At 39.3% G+C, this 27,005-nt stretch overlaps 2 protein-coding genes across 3 annotated transcripts in view; one reads left to right on the top strand and one right to left on the bottom strand.

Moving 5' to 3' along the window:
• Positions 1–3,579: 3,579 nt before the first annotated feature.
• Positions 3,580–10,186, top strand: commd9 (COMM domain containing 9). The gene is made up of 7 exons (XM_084934377.1): positions 3,580–3,676; positions 4,189–4,254; positions 4,559–4,675; positions 6,153–6,292; positions 6,571–6,605; positions 7,059–7,162; positions 9,481–10,186. Exons 2-7 carry the CDS (start codon positions 4,201–4,203, stop codon positions 9,616–9,618), a joined length of 588 nt encoding a protein of 195 aa, XP_084790503.1. The 5' UTR covers positions 3,580–3,676; positions 4,189–4,200; the 3' UTR covers positions 9,619–10,186.
• A 6,359-nt stretch (positions 10,187–16,545) lies between these two features.
• Positions 16,546–27,005, bottom strand: part of LOC146383170 (proline-rich protein 5-like) — a 38,850-nt gene continuing 28,390 nt past the window's right edge. For both annotated transcript variants that reach the window (XM_084934374.1, XM_084934375.1), the window contains exons 6-9: positions 26,809–26,900; positions 25,147–25,284; positions 23,585–23,702; positions 16,546–18,969 (exon numbers count right to left, since the gene is read on the bottom strand). In XM_084934374.1, coding sequence (XP_084790500.1) covers positions 18,530–18,969; positions 23,585–23,702; positions 25,147–25,284; positions 26,809–26,900 — 788 coding nt within the window. In that variant the 3' untranslated portion in view covers positions 16,546–18,529. The remainder of the gene's footprint in view (positions 18,970–23,584; positions 23,703–25,146; positions 25,285–26,808; positions 26,901–27,005) is intronic.

The following is a 27,005-nucleotide window of genomic DNA, read 5'->3' as shown; positions in this document are numbered from 1 at the left end:
AGTTGGAAACAGAAACGTTCTGTCCCTGCAGCGACCCCTCCGACCGTAAGCTAAACAACAACCTCCAACATGCACGTCTCTACAACAGACAAAAAACGCTTTCTTAAAATTTTGTGTTGTTTACCAGCTTTTCTCCTCACTGCCCTGCCATGCTGTTTGTAAGTCAGAAATTTTCAGCGTGTGATCTTGAAGATGTTTCCATATATGAAAGAGAAAAATGCATCTACAGGCGAAACAGAAAGTAATAGAAGAGAAAATGAGGAGACCTCAACTGTTTCTATGACACTTGGTTTGATAAACTTACTACGTTAATGAAAGCGGTAAAATGGTGGGAAAAATCACAAGACCACAAGGCCAAAGCTGAAGAGGAAAACAACGTTTGATTGTGTATTGTTGGTTAAGGTTATGTATGGAGGAAAGCAAATAAAGTGTGTTGTCTTGCGATATATGCCAAATAATGAACCTGACCTAACAATACAAACAAAAAAATACTGATAACATGACATATCAGATGGTATATAGCCTATGTTCCACAGAGGTGAATACAGGTTAACTTGTTCTATGATGTGCCACCACTTTGACAGATAATGATGGATACAATTGAAAAAATGGCAAAAATCAAAAACACTGATTAATCAGGGAATACTGTTTTCATGAAGTGGTGTATATATATGGTCTGCAAAAGTGCTTAGGTCAAAGTAACATCTTTGTGGATGGCACGACCCAAAGTTGCCCAACAGAACATTGCCCAAAACATGCCTCTGCCAACTTGCCTGCATAGGGAATGCCTAGGGAACACCTGGCACCAGGATGCAGTTGTTCCCTAGGTAAGAGAAAATGTAGCTTACACCAGTTGAGGTATGTAACATGTGACATTATTGTGATAATAAAATAATACCGTTATTGATCCCAAGGGTAAATTTGTGTCTGACATGGCCCATCTGCTATTTGTATGAAAATTAAAAAGCCTAATCGCTGTGGGAGCAAATGTTTTTCTGTATTGCTCTGTTGTACAACAGACAGAGAGGAGTCTTCTATTACTCATCTTCCATGAAAATGTTGTACAGTGGGTGATCAGAGTTATTCACCTCCCCCAGCATGTACAGTCTGGCTCCAGTGCCAGCTTTCTTAACTAGTTTGTCTAATCTCTTTGCATCCTTGTATCTGATGCTGCCTACCCAGCAGACTGCAGCATAGAACTGAACACTTGCTACCATAGACTGATAGAACACCTGCAGCAGCTTACTGCAGATGTCAAGAGATCTTAGTTACCTTAACAAAAATAGGCAATTTTGCCCCTTTTTTATAGTTCATCTTTATTCGGGGACTAGTCTCCTTGACCAATGTCTCAATTTCATTTGTAGATGACACCTAAATGGCACAAAAACGGTTTAGTCTGCTAGGTGGGTGTTATTTTTAAATAAAAGGTCACAAAGTTTCATGTATGATGGTATAAAACAATCTCAAGAGATAAGATAAGATAAGATAAGATTGTTGGACAACTCATGAAACATCTGCTCACATCTGGTTGAATTCAGTTGTGTAAATCCAAAAAGTGCAGTAAACCTCAAACCAGCAGCAGCACAGGTCAGCTGATCACAGCTTGTACACTAAGAAAATCTACTGGAGTGCTCAGTAGAAATTATTGTGAGTTGTGATTATTTTCCCCACACTGAGTTGCTCCATGTGATTTTTGGGTTCCCCCACACGCTGAGTCCCACTTTTAAAGTCTTCCCCACTCATTTTCCTCACATCACCCTCTCCATTAATATAACAATAAGGTTTTGTTAGTGTTGCATGAAATGCGTTGCACCTGGGCTTTGCCCTCACCTCAGAAAATCTGGAAAGAGAAATGAGTGATGTGTGTCTTTGTGCCTCTGATAGTGTATTATGATGTGTATTTCAGGTTAGCACACTTTTAGAGAAGCCCATAAAGAGCCTGGGACGGTGCTACAATGCAGAACTCAATGATACGTGACAACTAGAACAACCAAGGCAGAACTTGGCTAATGACCTCAAGCGGATTAACAACACTGCACTCCCAGGGAAACTGAAGCACTGGTGCTTCCAGTTTGGGTTATTACCCAGACTACAGTGGCCGTTGACCATGTATGAGGTCTCAATCATCCCAATCGACTAGAGAGGCTAGTGAGCTCCTACGTTAAGAAGTGGCTCGGACTTCCCAAATGATTCAGCAGCGTTGGACTCTATAGCGACGGGATACTGTCATTGCCTATCCCTAGTCTGGTGGAGGAGTTTAAATGTGCAAAAGTGAGGCTTAAGATGTCACTCACGGACTCCCAAGACCCCATAGTGAGAGGCACTGCTCCCACCCAAGCAACGGGGAGGAAGTGGACCCCAGCCACATCTGTGCTACAGGCCAAATCTGCTCTTCGGCATCGTGATGTGGTGGGTCCCGTCCAACAGGGTAGAGGAGGATTTGGTCTTGGAGCAGTAACACCTCAGTGGCAACAGGCATCTGTAACCGAACGTCGAAAAATGGTGGTGGAGGAGGTGCGTCGACAGTAGTAAACAGCCAGACATGCCCAAAGCCGTAGTGCTGGCCAGGCAGGGTCGCTGGATGAATTGGGAGAAACTCTCATGGAATGAAATCTGGAGGATGGAGTCTAATAGACTGTTTCGTAATCCGAGCAACATACGATGTGCTACCTTCCCCCAATAAATCCACAGCTGTGGTTTGGAAAGGACCCATCCTGCCCCCTGAGGGCGTCTAGTAGTGATAATGGCTGAGACACCCGATGAATCTAAGGTCCACTGCTGACAATGTGTCCCAAATCTTAATATCTAATCTAGATCAGATCTCTAATCCCCCAAAAATGGCAGATTAGGTTGGGTAAAAGTTTCTGGGCTGCCTTTCCTCATAACAGCCATCCCTCAAGATTCTCTCCATTTAAAGCAATGCAATTTCAGGGACTATAACATCTAGTCCTTTTACTGAATCAGGTTAGCACACTGTGAAATCACACAAAAAACTACCTCTGTAAGCTAAATGCATAAGGCCTTTTATGGACATGGTTACTTATTTTTGTGTAGTTTGCCACCAGTAAAAAGGCAGGAGTTATGAACATGTTATGAACTGTGTTATGAATTAATTTTTTATTAATTTTTAAAGCTTTGTATTGTACCAATATTATGATTGTGGATATTTATTTTGAATGCTGGGCCCCTGAATCCTTGGACCACTGTTGTAAGTTGATATTTTTGTTGATACTGTGCTAAAACCAATGTTAAAAAGGTTAATCATAGAAAAGGAATGATTAAGGGTTTAAAATGCGGTTCATTTGATTCGTTTTATAGTTTATTTAGTGTCCTAAACTTATAAACCTTTGCTTGATTGACATATTGAATATTCACCGGTCTGAAAACCTCTAGTGAAAGACTGATTTTTGCTGTTAAGTGAGATAACTGGGATTTCTAATTGGTTGAATTATACCGTGTGATTGAGACCATAAGAGTAAGAGGTTCAATATTGCTTCAATGTTTATTTGGTTTATACCTTTTGAAACTGAGTATGTTTAATATCTAATGCCAGTGATCCGTCGTCGCAGCCCACAAATCAGTAGCATACATTGCGTTGAGTCGCATGTGCGCGCATGCGCGTTTTAGAATAATTCCACTATGTCAATAGGAGCCGTCAGTTCACAGACGACAAACGGTAAGTAAATTATCTTTCTTTTTACTTAAGCAAAGTTTTCTGTTTAGTGATATACGGTTAGGGTGACTGCTGGTCTCACGGCTAATGGCTGTCTAACAGATATAGCTGTCAGTTTGTGCTTTGCGTAAGCCGATCTGACAATGTATGTTTAACTCCGGCATACAACAAAAGGATAGACATTTATACAAAGAGACACAGTTGAACAAGGGAAGATTTGCACATTTATTTTGTGTTTGGTATTTGTAATAACAGAGAAAATCTGGCAAGATATAGTTCGTGTCTTCATTTTTCTGACAATTTCACCTGAACATTTCAGGGATTCGTATATGTGGCATACATATTTGGCAATACTGTTTGTTAAGAATTACACAATTCATATTTTGATTATTTAAAAAAATCTAATGATAGTTTGTTTCATTTAATAAAGAGTTATGCTGGTAGATGCTGCCGATGTCATTTTGTTTGCACTTCATTTCCCATGCGGCATTCTTCTCTCACGTGACTTGTCACAGTCACATGTCAACATGGCTGCCACTGTATGCAACGAAGATTTCACCAACTTACAGCTTCTTCTGAAGGTATGTCAAACATTAACATTTTGTAAAACAGTCAGCTTTCAGAAAGTCTGTTAGTCTGCTAGCTCTTTGTATTTCTCATTCTGTAGACATAAAGACACGATTTTTATCTAAATACTGCAATTTTATATACAAACTTCAGTGAAGTGGAACTGACCTTAAAAACCTCCAGTGACAGTAAATTGAACCACATTAGCAGATTTGAGGACATCTTAGGGCTTCACGTACCAACTCCATGTTCAGATCTGAGAAATTGTTACACACGTTAGTTTTAAGTCACTGAGAGTGGATTGTTTTTTCTCTGGAGGCTCCTTCTAAAGATGCAGTGAGAGAGGTTTGTGTGCAGAGTCAAAGAGGTCTGAGTCAGCGGCTAACTGAGAGCACTGCAGCAACACTCGGCATTTCGGAAGCCCAGGCTGCACAGGTAACACAAAAACATCAGTGTGTGTTGGTCCTTGCAGTGTGTGTGGACATACAGTAGTTTACTGACCCATGCTGCAAGCACTTGACTGTGTTTTGGGGGATATAAAGAAAGTTCCACTAAGTTCAGTCGTTGTATTTTAACTTGAGGGCTTGGTTGAAATCGATTAATATAATTTTTTTCCTACCAATTCGCAACTTTAAATGACTGTTCTACATGCACTCACTAGTTTTATTATTATGTCATGTGTCAACACTAAAAAACAAACAAAACAAAAAAACCCTCCATATCAAAACTGAAAATATTGTACATTTTAGGATTATACAAAAAGGCCCTTTTCAGGGAAATGGCTCAACAATGTAAAGCTGTTCTGCAGCTATGAAGGTTTATCAAGTCTTGAAAGCTGGTGCTACTAATTCCTACAGGTGTTCCAACTTTTCTGGATTACTTGCAAAGCCCCCTCTGTCTGCATAAAACCAGTATTGGAACAGACTGTGGTACCATACCCATCAGTGAGCATCAGTTGAACAGTAAAGTACTGCAGAAAGTAGTGTGTTGCTACAAAAATGGCAAGAAGAAGGCAATTAACAATGAAAGAGAGACAGACCATTATAACACTTATAAATGCAGGTCTTTCCTACAGAGAAATTGCAAAGAAAGTCAAAGTGTCGTGAGTCCAGTTTCCTTCACCATCAAAAGTAACTCAGAAACTGGGGCAAACTCTGATAGGAAGAGGTCTGGCAGACCCAAAGCCACAACTGAACCAGGCGAGTTGCAGCAATAAAGCCATTGCTAAGACATCGGAATAAGAAAAAGAGGCTTTCCTGGGCCATGAAACACCATCATTGGACTACTGAAGACTGGAAGAAGGTATTACGGACTGATGAATCAAAATCTGAAATCTTTGGTTCATCATGCAGGATCTTTGTATGCCGTAGAGTAGACGAGAGGATGGTTCCACAGTGTGTGGCATCAACTGTCCAACATGGAGGAGGAAGTGTGACGGTCTGGAGCTGTTTTGCTGGATCCAGGGTCGTTGACTTGTACAGAGTGAGAGGCTCCCTGAACCAAAACTGAAAAAATTGGTGTTTTCTAAAACTTTTGACCTGTGTGTGTTAGGGCCAACCTTTCTATAGAGACCAAATGAGGGGTTTGCACCACACTTTAAACATGCTTCGTGTGCTGTAAAGTAAGGTATTTTGGGGTCTTAGAGTCTTTGACAGGTGGTTCACTTGTAGAGCTGGCTTTGGGTGGCCAGTAGAGGAACTACAGTTTTTGACATTTCCTAACTGGGTTAATTTTCTTGATCCTCAAATTTGAGAGCACGGAATCATTAAAATCTTGACATTCTTACTTTGAAAATTACTTAAAGTTCAGTGAGCGTCAAAATAGTTAACTATTGCTGGCTTTGATCGAGGACTTTAAATAGCTGTAAAACATGTGTTTCCAATGTGAATCTGAGTTATTTTCTGTCCTTTAGCTGGTCCAGTCCCTCCATGCACTCTCCCATTACGTCCTTTTCTACAACCTCAGCTCTCCAGAGCAGATCCTCGCTATCTTCCCCGAGTCCTTCCATTCCAGTCTGAAAAACCTGATCACCAAGATTCTGTTAGAGAACAGGTCAGTCCCAGAAAAACCTTGAATGCTGCACGCTATTCATTTCTTTTAAATTAGCAGTAAACTGTTTTTGTTATTCCCTTCAAAAACCTAAATAAAAATGTTGATTAGAAAAAAAAAATGTTATACATGAAAAAAGTAATGTGGGCTCGAGAGGGAGATAAAGGTATTAAATGTGTTTAACAGGATGAGAAATGTTATTTCTGTTTTCCCTATCTTACTATTTGCTGATGATGTAACCATAAGCTGTAATTATGTCTGATGTCTCTGCTGTTTTGCAGTGCAACATGGAGGACAGAAGCCCTCAGTAATCAGAGTGAGTAGACTCGTCGTTTATGCACATATGTGTGTGTTTACGTGTGTTTGTATGCATGTAATGTATGTCTCTCCTTCTATAAACCATACCATGATGGTAAAAGCTGAATTATATGAGACATATATTGTACCTCCGCCTGTAACTGCAAACCTGACAAAAATCAGACATGTTTTTGCCTTGTTCATTGCAATAATGTAATTTATGTTGCTTTGTAAAAGCAATTTGGCTGGATCACCATTATATGTGGAAAACAATGGGGATGATGTCAACATCTGTCCATATATTTTGCAGTTTTTACCATTATACTGCAAGAAGATTTGACTGGGAGTTTATCTTGCCATTTCAACCGCCCGTGTTAAAAGACTGTGTCTGTAGGAGATTATTATATCTCAATGTAATGTCCCCTGAAATCATTGTGTGTGTGTGTGTGTGTGTGTGCGTGGATGCACCCAGTCTCTCTCCCTCAACTGAAGGACTTGGATTGGAGAGTTGACATGGTGACCAGCTCAGACTCAGTCAGTCGGATGTCGGTGCCAACCTGCCTGGTTCAACTCAAGGTCAGTGTGAGACCACCTGCTTCAGAATATTTTTTTTGCATAAATATGAGCTAAAGCATTATCAGCTACAAAAGTTGTGAAAGTAGTGTCACGAACTGGGCCGTACATTCATGACAAAGAAAACCCCAGACATGGTTAGGAATGTATTCCAAGCTGCTTTATTCTTTTAAAACAAATAAAACAGAAAAGAAACCCTACTGTCAAAAACAAACAGTGGTGTGTGTAATCAGTACCATCCGTAGTGTGTGAAGGAATGGATGAGAGGAAGATGATGCATGTAATAGTGTCAAAAGCAGAGTCCAACCTGGAAATGTTCATTTACATTTTCCCCCCACACCCCATCCCTGCTCAGCCACTTAGCTACCTGAGCCATGGTCCGAGTAACCCTCATCACTTAGGCCACTCACACGCGAACTTTAGTCAGACCAAGTCCTTTGCACTACTTCTGAGCACTTTTCATGCACAGTTGGTGCAGAGCACCTATAATTTCGTTGTACATGTACAATGACATTAAAAAGCTATTCTGTTTTATTCTAGTGGACCCAATAATGTTTGTTTATTTTTTCCTGGAAAAAGTGGCCAAATATTAATTATCTGCGACTATCTGGGATCAACAATCAAAGACAGGTGGCTCTTTAATTTAGCAAAAAAGGTCCACCAAGGCCACTTCTTCTGTAAATTTCTGCTTCTTGGTCTACTCAGGCAGTGTTTGAAAAATCCATTATTTTCCAGTGGTGATCTCATTTACTACTCTCAAGAGATCACTCTGACCTGCAGATCTGACCCTGCATCACCCTGCAGCTGGTCTGAGTGACATATACCATTGACACATCAACCACCATCAGCCCAGATACCAGCCAGTTATTTATCTCTCTTGCATCAGATCCAGGAGCCATCCGTCTCCCACGATGTGCAAAGAAAAAATTTTGGACATAACAATAAAGTGCACATCATGCGCACATATTCATGTATCATATAATCATATATCGGATGTGTTATAACATACAATGCAATATGAGGCATTATATAAGGATTGAAATAAAGTATCTTACATCAATCAATCAACGGGATATTCCAGTGTTTTAGCTTTAGTATAACTGAGATTTTAACACAGTTTAGCAAACACACTCATTCCTAAATAATTGTCGAGTAAACAGTGATACTATTCACGTTTCATACTGAAGGTATGGTCAGAGTGGGAATATTCATAAAATTCTCGACATTCACAAACATCCAAACAACATAGTGCATGGACTCATTTCTGTTTGGAGGCAGAGTAAACAGAGGCGGCAAAAGTACAGACTTTCTGTACTTAAGTAGAAGTACAGATACTAGTGTTAAAAATACTCCAGTAAAAGTTGAAGTACTGATTCAGCTTTTTTACTCAAAAGTGAAAAAACACAGGCTCTGAAATGTACTCGAAGTTAAAGAGTAGCTCCTTGAAGAACAATTCTACTAACCATTTTTGTACAAAGGTAACTGAACCTTGTGCTAAATGAATATAAACAATATCAGTACACAAGAGTGCAAATATTTTTCCAATCTAAATTCTCATAAAAGATTCAATCTGTTATGTAGAAGAGAATGTAAAAAAAATAACAATTTTCTGTTGCCTGCAGGGTGACTTTGTTTCCACACCTAAACAGTAAAATGAGTACAGTCAGGGGTTACAGTCGGATTTAGCAGGTGGGGGAACCCTAAGATCAGCAAAAGGAAATAATCACAACTCACAATTATTTATAGTATGAGCTTCAGTAGACTTTCTAAGTGTACATAACGTGACCATGTACACAAACACTTGAGTGACATTAGCTCTCCTTTTCTCTCCCTGTGAAATACAGCACCTGGAGCAACACACTGTGCGACAAATTGCACACAAACAGTTTGTGTTTGCTAATGTTTGCTGAGCTGATAGCAACGTTGAATTTTTGAAATAACCTGTCACTTAAAAAAACATCACTCTCTTCATGCGTTCTCCTCTTCTGTAGCGCTAGCTAGATGCTGAAGTACTACAACCACAACATACCTGCACTCCTTCCAGCCCACTTTAATCCCCCCAAGTATAAACACTATAAATGAACCTAAAGTAACAAGTCTGTTTTGAAAATGTAAGGAGAAGAAAGTACAGATATTTGTTTTAAAAATGTAGGGAATAAATGTAAAAAGTCGTCAGAAAATTAAATACTCAAGGACAGACACCTGAAAATTCAGTACAGTACAGTAACAAAGCATTTGTTACCCATGCTGCAGATTGCTGCGTTGAAAGTGAAATCTTTATCTAATCTTGTGAAAAATGTCATGCACTTTTTATTTTTCAGATGGTGGATCCATGTTCATCAGCAGACAGTGAGTCTGTTTCCTCTGTGACTGTGGAGCTGAGTAGGGAGTCTCTGGACACTATACTGGATGGACTTGGACGCATCAGAGACCAACTGTCAGTAGTTGCTGGGAAGTGATCACTGAAAGCTCAGAGACAGTGCTTTGATTTTTACAGTGTGATGCTGATGTGTTTGGACTATCATCTGTGTCTAACAACTGCCTGTGTGTCCCCACTTTGCCCCAGTACAAAAGTCAAGATGAAATATGGTGGAACTATTTCCATCCATGTTGAGTTAGTGCTTTAAGAATTTCTCCAGTAATGAAGGTAAATTGAGACATACGGTCTCACCTCCTGTCTCGTCCAGTTGGTAAACTTGTATACCTGGAACTTGATATAACCCATCAGATTTAGTCCTCACAGTTTTCAAGATAAAATTTATTGCCATACGTCTGCTCTTTACTTTGTATAGAGGTCCCAGTAGTGGGTGGAACCATGATAATATGTGTCTACTTCCAGTGAACAGTGAAAAAACTTTGGTTGCAAATGATTTAACCAGCTGAAATTGTCACAGGTTTCATGTCCTATATATCTGTGTATTAATTTGGTGATTTAGAAAATATCTGAATGTTGTTTAACTGATGGATTAGAATGAAATGTGTCTTTCATTCTAACTGTTCAATCAATAAAAATTAATTTTAACTGGATCTGCCACAAGTTGAAGCAATTTCCACGTCTTTTTTATCAAGCAGTTTTAAATTGAAGACAGTAGCTTTTGCAGAAGCACTCAATTTATTCCCATTTCTTTCACTAGCTCTATAAAACATAAAACATACCAAAATTGTATTTTTGCACCAACAAGGTGATTCCCATAGCACTTTTAGCTGAAATCTTGGCATATCTTGGCACTGTTGGGCAAACCAGATAAGTTCAGGACAAAAGAAATAGCAAGGTCTAAAAAAAACAAAACGATGTACAGCAGATAAAATATCTTTAAGTAATAGGGAAAATGCCAATTCTGTTTGCTCCAGTCTGAATGCCAAATGTCTTTGGGCAAGATACTAGTCACAAGTTGCTCTCTGGTGCATCCATCGCAGCATGAATGTGAGTTAATGTTAGATGGAAGCAATTATATAGAAAGAGCATAGAAAAAAAGCATTTGTGTGAATGAGGCAAGTTGTGTAAAGTGTTTGAGTGCTCACTTAGAGTCGAAAAGCTATCTAAGAACCACTCAATTTACCAATTAGTCTAATACAGCTAACAGGACCCACGTTGCAAAGGTGCCCCACAGACTATCAAACGCATACTAGGAGGATGTAAGATGGGACAGTGTACACTGAGAGACACAACGAAGTTGCTGGAATAGTGTACAAAAACATCTGTGCTGCATATGGACTAGAAGTCTCCAGTTTCCAATGGCAGACGCCACCAAAGGTAGTTGAAAACTACATGGACTTCAAATTCTAGACAAATAAGCAGCTGGCTAAACATTCAGATATAATGGTGGATCAGAAGGTTCATAACACTGCAGCTTGTTATAGATGTGTCAATCTCAGTGGAAAGCAACATCAGGAAGGAACATGGAAAAAATACAGATGTATCATGACCTGAATGAACAACAGGAGCAGACGTTTAAATTTCTTGAGAAGGGGACTTTCCCCTGTTGATCTGCCTGCAAGAAAACTGCACTAGCCTCCATCTTGCTGTCATCAACCTGCAAAGAGAAAGGGTGGGCCATCAGGATAAAATATATGATAATATCTAACCCTTTCCAGGAAATGTACCAATTCTCACTTGGTAGAAGGTGTTGTGCCAGACTGTTATGGTGATGGGAGAGCTGAGCTAAAAGTCAAAGGCTTTTGATTTGCCAGTCCATTAACCAGATTTCATAACCAGGTTTCATAATGAAATCTGGTTAATAACTAAAAGAGGAATATGGCAACTGCAAGTGGCTGGATGATGGAGTTTCCTCCAAAAGGTGGCTTGGCTCAGCTTTACATATAGGATGAGGAGTGTAGATATCCACAGGGATGTCATAGAAAAGCTGCTGCTCCGCGTCTCAAAAGGAGCCTATTCATGTGGTTTGGGCATTTGTTTAGGGTGCCTCCTAGACACCTCCCTTTGGAGTTTTTTCAGGCACGCTCAACAGGGAGGAGACCCCAGCATGAACCCAGAACCCGCTGGAGAGATTATATAGAGTTGTGGTTTATTATTCACTCTGTGAAACAAATTGGGGCTTTTAACGAACTGTTTGAACTGTTCTTTTTACAGGGATTGTACTGAATACAGCTTTAATGAATTAAAAAAAAAAAAAAAAAGATGCACAAGTTTTAATTTATTGAGAATTTTCTCTTATAAAAATAATTCTGGCTGGATATTTGATGAGTTCATTGCAATTGGTTGCTTTCAATTCAATTCAATTCAATTCAATTCAATTTTATTTATATAGCGCCAAATCACAACAAAAGTCGCCTCAAGGCGCTTCATAGATACAGAGAAAAACCCAACAATCATATGACCCCCTATGAGCAAGCACTTTGGCGACAGTGGGAAGGAAAAACTCCCTTTTAACAGGAAGAAACCTCCGGCAGAACCAGGCTCAGGGAGGGGCGGCCATCTGCTGCGACCGGTTGGGGTGAGAGAAGGAAGACAGGATAAAAGACATGCTGCGGAAGAGAGACAGAGGTTAATAACAGATATGATTCAATGCAGAGAGGTCTATTAATACATAGTGAGTGAGAAAGGTGACTGGAAAGGAAAAACTCAATGCATCTTGGGAATCCCCCGGCAGCCTACGTCTATTGCAGCATAACTAAGGGAGGATTCAGGGTCACCTGGTCCAGCCCTAACTATATGCTTTAGCAAAAAGGAAAGTTTTAAGCCTAATCTTGAAAGTAGAGATAGTTTCTGTCTCCCGAATCCAAACTGGAAGCTGGTTCCACAGAAGAGGGGCCTGAAAACTGAAGGCTCTGCCTCCCATTCTACTTTTAAATACTCTAGGAACAACAAGTAGGCCTGCAGAGCGAGAGCGAAGTGCTCTAATAGGGTGATATGGTACTACAAGGTCATTAAGATAAGATGGGGCCTGATTATTTAAGACCTTGTATGTGAGGAGCAGGATTTTGAATTCAATTCTGGATTTAACAGGAAGCCAATGAAGGGAAGCCAAAACAGGAGAAATATGCTCTCTCCTTCTAGTCCCTGTCAGTACTCTTGCTGCAGCATTTTGGATTAGCTGAAGGCTTTTCAGTGAGTTTTTTGGACATCCTAATAATAATGAATTACAGTAGTCCAGCCTGGAAGTAATAAATGCATGAACTAGTTTTTCAGCGTCACTCTGAGACAGGATATTTCTAATTTTAGAGATGTTGCGCAAATGGAAGAAAGCAGTCTTACATATTTGTTTAATATGTGCGTTGAAGGACATGTCCTGGTCAAAAATGACTCCAAGGTTCCTCACAGCGTTACTGGAGGCCAAGGTAATGCCATCCAGAGTATGAATCTGGTTAGATACCATATTTCTAAGATTTTCAGGGCCGAGTACAATAACCTCAGTTTTATCTGAATTAAGAAGCAGAAAGTTAGCGGCCATCCAGGTCTTTATGTCTTTAAGACATTCCTGCAGTTTAACTAATTGGTGTGTGTTATCTGGCTTCATGGACAGATAGAGCTGGGTGTCATCTGCATAGCAGTGAAAATGTATGCTATGTCTTCTAATGATGCTGCCTAAGGGAAGCATGTATAATGTAAACAGAATTGGTCCTAGCACTGAACCCTGTGGAACTCCATAATTAACCTCAGTGTGTGAAGAGGACTCTCCATTTACATGCACAAATTGGAGTCTATTAGATAGATATGATACAAACCACTGCAGTGCAGTACCTGTAATACCTACAGCATGTTCTAATCGCTCTAATAGGATATTATGGTCGACAGTATCGAATGCTGCACTGAGGTCTAGCAGGACAAGCACAGAGATGAGTCCACTGTCAGAGGCCATAAGAAGATCATTTGTAACCTTCACTAAAGCTGTTTCTGTGCTGTGATGAGCTCTGAAACCTGACTGAAACTCTTCAAATAAACCATTCCTCTGCAGATGATCTGTTAGCTGTTTGACAACTACTCTTTCAAGGATTTTTGATATGAAAGGAAGGTTGGAGATTGGCCTATAATTAGCTAAGACTGCTGGGTCTAGAGATGGCTTTTTGAGTAAAGGTTTAACCACAGCCAGCTTGAAGGCCTCTGGTACATAGCCGACCATTAGAGATAGGTTGATCATATTTAAGATCGAAGAATTAATCAATGGCAGGACTTCTTTGAGCAGTTTTGTAGGAATGGGGTCTAAAAGACACGTTGATGGTTTGGAGGAAGTAATTATTGAAGTTAACTCAGAAAGATCAATTGGAGAAAAAGAGTCTAACTTAACATCAATGGTACTAAGAGTAGCTGTAGATAATATTACATCTGTGGGATGATTACTGGTAATTTTTTCTCTAATGATAAAAATTTTATTTGTGAAGAAGTTCATGAAGTCATTACTAGTTAACGTTAAAGGGATGGTTGGCTCAACAGAGCTCTGACTCTTTGTCAGCCTGGCTACAGTGCTGAAGAGAAACCTGGGGTTGTTCTTATTTTCTTCAATCAGTGATGAATAGTAAAATGTTCTGGCTTTGCGGAGGGCTTTCTTATAAAGCAGCAAACAATTTCTCCAGGCTAAATGATGATCCTCTAAATTTGTGACACGCCATTTCCTCTCCAGATTACGAGTCATCTGCTTTAGGGTACGTGTTTGAGAATTATACCACGGAGTCAGGTACTTCTGATTAGAGACCTTAGTTTTCACTGGAGCTACAGTATCCAGAGTCGTACGTAGTGAGGAGGTGAAATTATTAACAAGATAATCAACCTCTGTTGGGGTAGCGTTCAGATAGCTGCTCTGCTCTGTGTTGGTACAGGGCATTGAAGATGATAACAGTGGGTGGATTATATTCTTAAACTTAGTTACAGCGCTTTCAGAAAGACATCTACTTTGATAAAATCTTCTCTCCACCGCTGTGTAATCAATTATTGTAAATGTAAATGTTATCAGGAAATGATCAGACAGGAGAGGGTTTTCAGGAAACACTGTTAAATGTTCAGTTTCTATGCCATATGTTAAAACAAGATCTAGAGTGTGATTAAAGTGGTGGGTGGGTTCTTTTACATTTTGAGAGAAGCCAATTGAGTCTAATAACAGACTAAATGCCATGTTGAGGCTGTCATTTTTAGCATCTACATGGATGTTAAAATCACCCACAATAATTATTTTATTTGAGCTCAGAACTAAATTAGATATAAAGTCTGAGAAATCAGACAGAAACTCTGTGTAAGGCCCAGGTGGACGATAGATGATAACAAGTAAGACTGGTTTCTGAGTTTCACAGCTGGGGTGGACAATGTTAAGCATCAGGCTTTCAAATGAATTAAAAGTCTGTCTTGGTCTTTCATTAATTAATAGGCTGGTGTGAAAAATTGCTGCCACACCGCCCCCTCGGCCTGTGCTTCGAGGTTTCTGGTAGTTAGAATGACTCGGGGGTGTTGATTCATTTAAACTAACATAATCATCCTGCTGCAACCAGGTTTCTGTAAGGCAGAGTAAATCAATTTGTTGATCAATCATTAAGTCATGTACTAACAGAGACTTGGAGGAGAGAGACCTAATATTTAATAATCCACATTTCACTGTTTTACTCTTTGGTTCAGATGTGGATACTGTATTGTTCTTTCTTTTTGATTGTTTATGTTTAAGTTGTTTGTTGCTGGTTTTTAGTTTGTTTTTTGTCTTTTTGGAAGCTGACACAGTCTCTATGGAGATGGGTTTTTGGGGGGGTAGCAGGAGGAGAGAAGCTGCAGAGAGGCGTGTAAGACTGCAACTCTGCTTCCTGGTCCCAACTCTGGATAGTCATATTTTGGGGGGTTTAATAAATTTGTCCATATTTCTAGAAATGAGAGCTGCTCCATCCAAAGTGGGATGGATGCCGTCTCTCCTAACAAGACCAGGTTTCCTCCAGAAGGTTTGCCAATTATCTTTCCTGGCCTGTATTTTGCTTTTGTAATCCACAAATTTTCAAAAGGATTGATGTTGGGACTTTGGGAAGGCCATTGTGGAAGCTTAATGTTAGTCTGCTTTATCCATTCCAAAACCAGTTTTTATGTGTTTTTGGGATCATTGCAATGTTGGAGCGTCCAAGTTTCAACCGCCTAGCTCTTGATTTGGGTTGAAACTTAAGAATTTGGGGGTATTCCAAATTCTTAAGTTTCAACCCATTCACTGCATACATTGTATCAGTACCACTGTTGCTAGCTCCAGAGGATTATGGTACTACCACCACCATCCTTAAAATGGTCAGTGTTCTTAGGTTTTAAAGTCTCCTCTTTAATCCTCCAAACATATATCTTGTTAGTGTAGGCAAATAGCTCAGTCTTTGTGCTGATGTGGCCCACAAGTTCTCTACAAGAACTGGTTCTCGAGATGACCAAGGACCCAATGGTCACTAACAGAGTTCCACTTTTCCTCTATGGAGAGAGAAACTTGCAGAAGGATGATAATTTCTGCAGCACTCCACCCAAAGGCCTGTATTGTAGAGGGGCCAAATGGAAGCCACTTCTCAGTAAAAGGCACATGACACCCCACCTGGAGTTTACCAAAAGGCACCTGAAGGCAAAGGTTTTTTCTTTCAACAGGACAATGACCCTAAGCATATGGCCAGTATAACAAAAGAGTGGTTTTAGGACAATTCCTTTGTCCTTGAATGTTCTTGAGTGGCCCAGCCGGAGCCCAGACGTGAACCCAATTGAGCATCCTTCAAGACTGCTCAAAGAAGTCCTACCATTAATTGATATTTTCACCTATCGTTATTAATTGGCTGTGAACTACAGGCCTTTAAGGTTGAAGTAAAAAGCATTTCTTAAAAAGCCATCACTTGACCCAGATTTGTTAGCTAATCATTGCCAAATCTTCAACCTTTCTTTTATCTTAAAAAAAAAATGTTGACAGAGTAGTTATAAAACAGCTCATTATCTGCAGAGTAATGGTTTATTTTCAAGAGTTTCAGTTAAATTTCAGATCACATCACAGTACAGAAACAGTGTTAGTGAAGGTTAAAATAATGTCCTTATGGCCTCTGACAGTGATCTCATCTCTGTACTTGTCCTGTGAGACCTCAGTTCAGTGTTCGGTAATGTTGACCACAATATTTTGTTACAGAGATTACAGCATGGCATAGAAATAAAAGGCATTACACTGCAGTGTTTTAATCATATCCATCTAACAGATTCAAATTTGTTCTTGTAAATGGAGTTAATTACAGAGTTCTGCAGGGTTCCTTATTAGGAACAATTCTGTTTACATTATACACGCTTCCCCTAGGCAGTACCTTTCAAAGGCATAACATACATTTTTTCCGATTATTATCAAGCTGTCCTAAAAACTAATTAAAAAACCCTCAGTTGATCCAAACAGCAAGAATACTGAGAGGGATTAGAAAGGGCATTTTTCTCCCATACAGGCTAATCCCCACTGGCTCTCTGTTAAATCCAGAATTGAAATTAAAATCCTTCTCATTACATACCATTTTCAATAATCAGCCCCCATATTATGTTTAAAAGCCTTGTAGTACCGTATTCCCCAAAAGAGCACTTTGCTTTTCAGACTGCTGGTCTGCGGTTCCTAGGGTATTTGAAAGTAGAAGGGGAGTCCGAGCCTTCAGCTTTCAGGCCCCTCTTCTGTGGAACCAGCTCCCAGTTTGGATTTGGGGGACAAGTTTAAGATTAGGCGTAAAGCTGTCCTTGCTGATAAAGCATATAGTTAGGGCTGGATCTGGTGACAATGAATCCACCCTTAGTTATGCTGCAAATGTCTTTGCTGCTGGGGGCTTCCCATGATGCACTGATTATTTCTTCACTTAACTTTTTTACTCACTCGGCATTTAATCGTTAGTTAATAATAAATGAATAAACAAATGTGTCTTTTATCCTGTCTTCCTCCCATTAGTCCCAGCCGGTCGCAGTAGATGGCTGCCTCTCAGCGAGTCAGATTCTGACAGAGGATTCATCCTGTTAAAAGGAAGTTTACCCTTCCCACTGTTGCTAAGTGGTCACTGAAAGGGGGTCGTTGGATTGTTGGCGCTTCTCTCCATTATTACAGGGTCTTTACTTAACAACATAAAGCATTTTGAGGTGACTGTTGTTTAATATGGCTCAATAGAAATAAAATTAAAACTGAATTGAACATCACTGGTAATAACTAAAAATGGCTGGCACTGACGCGTCCCATCAACCCTGAACTTGAGAGGTTCTGAGAGTAATAATGGGAGAAACTACACTTTAATTTAGTTTCTTTTTGAATGAGGCTGTAACATGTTAAAATGTGGAACAAATTAAGCACTTTGAATACTTTCCAGATTCATTGTATTCTAGTTGACGGGCTATTTATTTAGTTTTGTGTTTCTTAGCAAAGTTGCTGAATGGTACCAAATTTGTATGGAATTTGCAGAAACATAATGGTATGTAATTTTAATAGTTAACAATGACAAGGCTTGCTGGCTAGCTAAACACCTCTCCAACCAAGTGACAAACTGATGAAGATAAAAATGGTGACAGACTAAATTTTTGTATTAATTATAAACATATCAATGTGTCATTTATTATTTTTATTTTTGAAAAGTAAAGAATAATACAGATAAAAACAAATCTCAAACATTTTGAAAGAGTAGAAGTGTCCAATGTCTGGACTGGTATTATACTGTAAAGCACATGAATTTGTTTTATTAATCAATTTTGCTATTTAATAACAGTCTTAAAAGAGAACCTCCTGATATTAGGAGACATACAAAGACAAAGAACCTCATAAGCAGTGAGGAACTTGACAGCAGCTCTTAGCTGATGCTAAAACATTCATTGCAGTTAAGACCCTGAGCAGACCTTTCCATCCTAGATGAACAAGCTTGGTACGAACGTTTCCTCGTGATTCCTACACAGTTTCTTGCTTTTTCTCATCTTTTTCTTCAATCTTAATAATGTCCTGCGAGTTTCTTTCTGCAGTTAGTTTCATTCGTCATCCTGAAGTTTTTCATCTTGTTCTGTCTCACATATCCAATGTCTTCTGAGCAATTTGGAGAATCTCCCATGACCATTTGGCGGCAGAAATTCATGGGACTCATAGGCTTGGCCCCCACCAAAAACCCAACAACTCCCTGTTCCTCTTCCCCTCTGCTGTTCTCCATCCCAGCATGCATCTTGTTTGAAACTGACAGCAGATGGACATCAGAGTGTGCATTAGCCACTGTGTGGCGCCGCACACCGCCAACTTTCTCCAGATATGCCTCTCCTTCTTGTTCCACCAGTGGAGAAAGAGATGAGGAGTCTAAGGAGCTATGATGCTGTGTGATCATAATCTCAGGCTGGGACTGGTCACCTAGCAGTGCTTCAGATGAACGTAGATGACAGGGCTCTGGTTGAGGAGAAATAAAAACAGAAAACTGATTTCAATCGACAAGTCATTTTTGTTTCATGTCATTACTTCCAGAGTCTCTTTTTTCAGTAAGTGGATTGCACATTCAGATTAAATCAGACTACTTCTTCTTACATGAAGCTTAAGTTACAAAACATAATGCTGATTTCCATCAAAACCTTTTTTTCAACTATCAGCTATGTTACATATTAAAAACCGTTACAACATTGTCAAAATACAGCTTTTACTGTGACTCGGATTAAAAGCGTGTTGGAAAAATGTTTTACTCCAGCAGCATATCATTCAGGTGTCACCAAACAGCAGTTAATTCAGATTCTTTCATTTAACTTTAATAACTGCAGCTTCAAACTGTTTAGCAAAATATAAATAACACTAACACATGGATGCAGGGTTAAGTCACCCCATAATAACCAGGCCATGCCCAGAAAAGTAGTGTACTTAAGTAAATACTGTTTTTCTGAAAAATCACCAGGTAACGACTCAAAATTAGTTGTGCCATACGCAAAGAGGTCTCAGTCTAAGTCTAAACTGTGATTACACCACTAAAAACCTTCATTTTGTTTGTGGACTTCATGGTGTTTTTCAGCTCATTGCCGTGCTGTATAACCCAAGTGTGCATGGGTGTGAATTTCAGACTCAAATTCATGGCTCCTTCGATTACAGCAAGTCCTCAATGTCCTGAAACAGGAAAGCTGCCCCAGACCGACACACTACCACCACCATGTTTAACTGTTGCTATGATGTTATTTTTATGAATTGCTGTGTTAGTTTTGTCAACCCTTTATATCCAACCCTATATTTGTCTCCTCAGTCCAAAGAATATTTCCCCCAAAGTCTTGGACCTGAAATGAGCCCTGAAATTCTTTAATGTCATTCTAGGTTCTCTTATGACTCCAGTTGTCAATGTGCTCTTAGAGTAATTTTGGCAAGCTTGCTGCTCTTGGGAAGGTTCACCACTGATCCAAGTTTTCTTCATTTATAGATAATTGTTCTCACCATGGTTTGCTGAAGCTCCAATGCCTACAACAATACAGAGAAACACCCAGTGGTGACAATCATGATGATCACGATGTAAATTTCCTGTTCACTTGCTACTGCTATGTTTCCAAACATGTCTGCACATGTGTACAATGACATTCAGACTTTACTGACTTCAGATCAGTGAACAGCCAGGGGCAGCTGGTCTAGCATACTTGCTTCTGGTTAGTGTTCCGCATAGTGAAAACATACTGCAAACAACCAGAAGAGGATGCTGGCCTTTTAGCTTGACAAATTCCAGCCTTTAGCTGCGTCCCAATTTATCCTGCAATGGATGCAGCCCCTAAATGGGAAGTGGGACAGAGCTGCTGTTAACAGGACACAAATCGTCAATGAAATGACAGAAATGATCAACACCGATCACAGCCAGTACAAAACATGGATATAACTTCTGGGTCAGACTCTAGTGGTGCAGCCCAGAACCCTAGTGGTTATAGTCAAGTCTATTTAAACTGCCCTCAAGAAACAATAGCCAACTGTGACCACAAGATGGCAGACATTTACAGGGTGCCAGTAGAAAGGCACTATGAGATCCTTTCCTGAATACAAAGCTGTTCAGAGGTGTAAGGTTGTTTTGATAGGTTTTAATAGATGTCCATTTTTCCATACATATCTGACAGAAATGAAGGAAAAGCAGAATATGTTCACTTTAATGACTGTTTTTAATAATTCTGTGAAGAATTATGACTCTTTGGTTATTTATTTACAGTTCGTCACTTTATTGTAACTAACGTGTTCCTGTCAGAATGCTGTAGGAAAGACGAGCACTGATCTAACTGTTCAGTAGCAGACAGCAAGATTTGTGATCTGATCCATCCTGAAATTAAACCCAGCTATTTGATCCACTAATCTTTATTCAGTCGTACAGAGATTGTGTATTTGTGTAAAACATTTTCAGAGTCTCCTCCAACAGGAGCAGATTGTGTTTTGAAACGTGAAGTAACTGGTTATTGCTGGAATGAAACTACAATGCAGCAGGAGCAGATTAAGCGGCCAACCTCTGAGAGGATTTAAACAGCACATTGCCTCTGACCTCTGAAACAAGCTGACTAAGTTCAGCAGGCACTTTTGTTGCAAACTTACTAATTATTTCTTAAAAACATAAACATTACTTTCTTAATGTAATCCATCTGTCATAGTAAAGATATCTATACCATTAGATTTGTATTGAAAATCAACTGCAGATGTATGCAGAGGTCAAAAACAATGCACCTTTTTTTTATGTTTGAGCAACCTGAAATCAGAAATCATTGGTTAGCTATTGAAAAGTTAAAAGGAAGATAAAAGATTTTAAAAAGTCATGCAATCACTATCAGTACTGGTATGGACTGGTTAATGTGTTAGGAACACAGATAAGCTACATCTTTTGATGGAAATGAAAATGATCAAGTGACAGAAGGGTAAATTCAAAGACAACCCAAAAACTCAAAGTGAAAGATTGATGCAGCAGGCTAGTCCATTATGCTGAAATGTCTTTACAACAACTCAAAATGGTACTCAGTAGTTTGCATGGCCCCCATGTGCTTGTCTAACAATAGACAGATGCCATCCTGGGGAGTTTCGTCTCAGATCTGGACCAGGGCATCACTGAGCACCTGGACAGTCTGAGGTGCAACCTAGCAGCACTAGATGAACTGAAACATTATGTCCCAGAGGTGTTCTGTTGGATTTAAGCCAAGCGAGCAAGGGGACTAGTCAATGTTATCAATTTTCTTCATCTTCCAGGAACTGCCTACATACTCTAACCACATGAGGCCTGGCAATGTTGTGCACCAAGAGGAACCCCGGGACCATCACACCAGTGTAGCATCTGACAATGGATCTATGGATTTCATTCTGATACCTAATGGCAGACAGGGTGCTATAACCTGTAGAGCCTGTAGAAGTATGTGCGTCCTTCGCCAGACCATCACTAACCCACCACCAGAGATGGGCAGTAACGCGCTACTTGTAACGCGTTACTGTAATCCGATTACTTTTTTCAAGTAACGAGTAAAGTAAGGGATTACTATTGCAAAAACGGTAATTAGATTACCGTTACTTTCCCGTAGGAACGCTGCGTCACTGCGTTACTAAAACAATGATTTTTTTGCGAGAATGTCTCATGACAGTGACGTAAGCAAGTGCGACGTTCGTGAAAACAGCTGTGTGCAGAGCAACAATGGATAATATATCGAGTGCGGGAGAGAGTATGAGCGTGCAGCGTTTAAAGCGTGGAAGTACTGACCTTACTTTGAGTTTGATTCCATAAAAAGTGACAAAAACATTAGTGTCCGTTGTGCGTGGGAAGAAAACTTCTTTTTACAGCGAAAAAAACCCCTAAACTTCCGAGCAAGCACCAAGTGCGCTAAGACGTAATGGGAAATTCACAGAGAAACTCGCGGATTCTTCCACTGACCGCTGCGGCACACCTGCACCAGGGTAAACCTCCGCCTACGCCACTCTTGCTTTACAGGTGAAAATAGAGCAAAAGGACCGCTGAGTCTTTGACTTTATTTATTTTCTGCTGTGTTTTACTTGCATCTATTTGAAAGAGTGAGTGTAAACACACACACAAAAAAAATTATTTTATGTGCTGGAATGTGCAGAAAATAGGTTTAAATATTAAACAAATGTTGCATATAATTAAATTTTTGCTTGATGCATAAAGTTAAAAGATTAAAACTAATAAAACAAGTTTTAAAAAGAGACTTTTCCATTTGATTACATTTTGTATGATGGATTATGTAGAAAAAGTAGAATTGGGCTGAAAGATCTATCGCTTTATCACCTATTCAGGTTGTAAATCGTGTTTTTAAAAAGTAACTAAGTAACTAAGTAATTAATTACTTTTGAAAATAAGTAATCAGTAAAATAACGAGATTACTTTTTGGGGGAAGTAATCAGTAATTAGTTACTGATTACTTTTTTCAAGTAACTTGACCAACACTGCCCACCACCAAATTGGTTGTGCTGAACAATGTTACATGCAGCATAACACTTTCCATGGTTCTCTGGAACCTTTGACATCTGTGAAAAGCACAAGATTTCAGCCATCAACCTGCCAATTCTGGTATTTTATGATAAATGAAAACCAGGATCCATTGTTCCAGGCAGTGAGCACAGGGCCCATTAGAGGCCACGCTGTCATGAAACCTGAAGCCAGGTTATTTTGTTCGGTTCTGGCAGTGCTCAGCCTGTTCCTCCTTGCACAAAGGAGCAGATACCAGTCCTGTTGATGGGTTAAGGACCTTCTACGGCCCTATCCAGAGTTACTACCCGTCTCCTGAAATTTCCTCCATGCTCTCGAGACTGTGCTGGGAGTACAACTAACCTTCTGGTATTTTATCTTTAATACAATGTCATATCCAGATAATGTGGAAAAAAGTAGAACCAAAATGAGTGAAAAATATAGCTCAAAAGCACTTTACGTTAGTCCTCAACTCAGAAGGTTAAACCAATAACCTCTGCGCTCAGGTGACCCAAGGTGATGTAAGCCTTAAAATCTGTAACTTGTAACTTTAACTGTAACAAATCAATGTAATGTAAAAGCAGTATCAGTGATCAGTGGACTGACCTAATTGGTGGCTGTTTCTATTGTGCAGGACATTGCAGATATATGGAGACACAACAATTTCCACGAGACTCTCCAAACGGTGATACTCCGAACTTGGAACACCCGACTCATGGATACCCTGGCAGAAAAAGACAAAGACGTTCATACAATTTTTGATGTTAAGTGAGTACCTTTGGGCCTCTGTATGATATTTTAAAAACTGAAGACATTTTTTTCTCACTTCAAAATACTAAGTAAGGATGGATACCAGGACCAGAGTGGTCAGTAGTAATGAGAAGCATCTAGGCAAACTGTACTGCTACTGGAATTCATCCAGTATTAATGCAATCTAATATATCTGATACTTTCTAATTTCTAACTAACCCCCAATAAAATGTGCCAATTTCAAGGGATTACATTTGACATCGCTGTGCGTTAATATTTTGTTTTTTGCGGTCAAAGCCGACAGGTCAGAATGTTCAAAAGACTGGGCTCATTTTACAACTAATGAAAAATTCAACTAAATGCAATCTTCTATACAGGATGTTAGTTACATTTGCAAATATAACATTCTTCACAGCACAATATGTTTACTTTAGCAAGCAGTCAATGCTTTATATCAGCATCTTCAGGGCAACCTCCTGGTCCCACACTAAATGAACCTTTAGTAAGTATTTCTTTAAATGTAGACAAGCAGCAGCCGTAGTTCTGTCAGATCAAACGTACAACCAAATTCTTAAATTGCTTAATTATTGTGAAAAAATTCCCCACCATTTATTACAGTGGAGTCAAGTTGATTTGGGTTGATTTAGGTCCTGAATGCTTGGTAACAAATCATCACAACAGCAACAACTACCATGTAGCTAGCCTAAGTTTACACTAAGTCTGAATTTAGTGTAAACTGTCATGACAATGAAAAACAATTTAGTATTGTAGTAATATTGATGGCAGAAGTCCGATTATTTTGGCCCCGTAATGTGTCAGAATTATAACGTCTGTTATATCTTTATTTTATATAAAATATAGAGAATGGTATCAACTAGTGTATTGATAAGTAATATCTGTATCCAAAAATCAAAAACCTATTGAAGGTCTTCGTGTTAAAACCGTTTAGATCTAGGGGTATTACTGATGATTAGTACTTTTAAATAGCCTGTTTTTTTATTTTTGCATTTTTATCTTTAATTTCACCAACAACAACACCAGTACGTAGCTCACATAAGAGTCAAATATGTTAGCAATAAACCCAAAATGAAAACTTTTATGGACTCACAAAGGTACTTTCTGTTTAATAATGGCCACACCTCTGACCTAACTGCATTCTTATGTTATGCTCATAGCTTTTCTTTATCTTTTGGGACATTAACATTTGATGCAAGCTCAGTTTTAGCTGCATTTCCAAATAATATGATTAAGCTAACATGGACAAACTGTTTCATATGTATCTGATTGTATTTTCTGGGTTTCTGGGTTACAGTGATGTTGGCCATGAAGAAATATCGTGCTAATTAAGAAATAAAGGCTGTAACTGACTTGTAATTAACTTAAATAGAGCGAGTGATTGTGTGTGACTGTGTGTTTACCTGTAACACCAGTAGCATCTGTGTGACTGATGGAGGAATAGAGGTTGCATTTCCCAGAGTTTCCTCCAGGTGAAGTTTTAACAGCACCAGGTCTCTGAAGGCCAAGAGAGCCATCTGTCTCACAGTCAGCTCCTGACCCTGGAATGCACAAAGTCATATTTAAAAATACATAAACACAGACTATTATTAAAGACAACATTTCACTATTGGTTAATTTGCCTGCCTACCTGCGCCCTACTTTCACTTTCAGCCAAGTCTTCCCATTACAATTTCATAATTTACATTACGGTGACCTCATGTGGGCTTTTCATCCCAATATGATTTCAAATCTAGATAATGTGAAAAAATACAACCAAAAAGAATGAAAAATATCGCTCAGAAGCACTTTACTTCAGTCCTCAGATCAGAGGGTTAATCTAATAACCTCTGCACTCAAATGACCCCAGGTGATGTAAGGCTTTAAATCTGTAACTTTAGATCTTCTAAAACCATGCACAGACACAGACTAAGCCCATGACACAGCTGTTTTGGACACACAATATTGTGTGTCCAAAACATTTTTTGGACAATTGAGCTATGACAATAACAGAAAAAACTTCTGACTGTTCTGATACCATTATGGTAATCTCACAAATTCAAAAATGTAGCAAGAAAAGAAAAAGATTTACTTTTATGAACATCGCAGTTTTCATTTGTTCACCCCTGAGCCTGGTTCTGCTGTTAAATGGGAGTTCCTTTTCTTCTTCCATATCTCAGTGATTACTCATCTGATCATCAGGGTTCTCTCTCTCTCTCTAACATTTTTTGAGTCTATATCGTACATTATATGGCATCTTGTTGTTAACTGGTACTATACGAATGTCTTCTTTCAGCCTCTCCTTTTAGGGGCCTACATCTCCAGTCACACCAACCCTCTGCATGTCTTCAGTCCCTACATTAATGAATTTTCTCTTTGGTCTTCATTTTTTCTTCCTGTCTCAATACCCTTAGCTGCTCCTTCTTCAATATCCTTTGCTTAATTTATCCACAAGCCCTTATCTCTACATGTTCACACAATCTCATCCTTGCCTCCCTTATTTTGTCTACAAACACTCAGCATGATCTGCCACTCCTGACTCATCTAGCTCCTCCCCATGTTTTTTGTAAGACTAACTATCTTTAAACTCTATAATATAGTTGGTCTCACTACCATCCTTCCTCACCACTTCCCTTTTGTCACAAATTGCCTACTTCACCTGCCTGCAACCTCTTCTTGACTTCTCTCTTTTACACTGTTCCTTCAAATGGTTATCCCCAGGTATTTAAACTCATCTGCCTTCACTACCTGTACTTCATGCATCTTAAACATCACACCTCCCTAACTCCAATTCACACAGACTGTACCCGTCTTTCTTCTACTAGATTGCATTCCTCTTCTTTAAAGTGCATACCTCATCTCTCTCTTTCACCTGCTTCCTACTGTCACCACAGATCACAACATTGTCTGCAAAACTCACTGTATAATCATTTTGCTGGATTGACAGCCCTATTTTAAAGTAACATAACATAAGTAACATAATATAAAAAGGCTCCAGAAGTCTTGGTTTAATTGAATGCCGTATTATTAAAGTTCGGGAAGAACTGAACTATACATTTTTGTAATGTGGACGATGAACACTTTACCTGGACAGGGTAGAAGATGGCCTGCAGTGTAGGGAGGGTCTCTGTGAAGAACTGGTCCCACATACAGGCAAGGACATTAAGCTGGTTGTCATCTGTGGGGACACAAGAGTTAGAAATACAACCAATATTACAGTGATATGCTGAGCTTTTCCCACCATCTGAGGACTTACTCGTACTGTTTTTCTGTCTGTATAAAC

The sequence above is a fragment of the Perissodus microlepis genome, chromosome 7 (genome assembly GCF_051167445.1).
Source record: "Perissodus microlepis isolate ML-2025 ecotype Zambia chromosome 7, ASM5116744v1, whole genome shotgun sequence".
NCBI lineage: Eukaryota > Metazoa > Chordata > Actinopteri > Cichliformes > Cichlidae > Perissodus > Perissodus microlepis.
The sequence above is the reverse complement of the archived record's forward strand: the minus strand, read 5'-3'. Positions and strand labels throughout refer to the sequence as shown.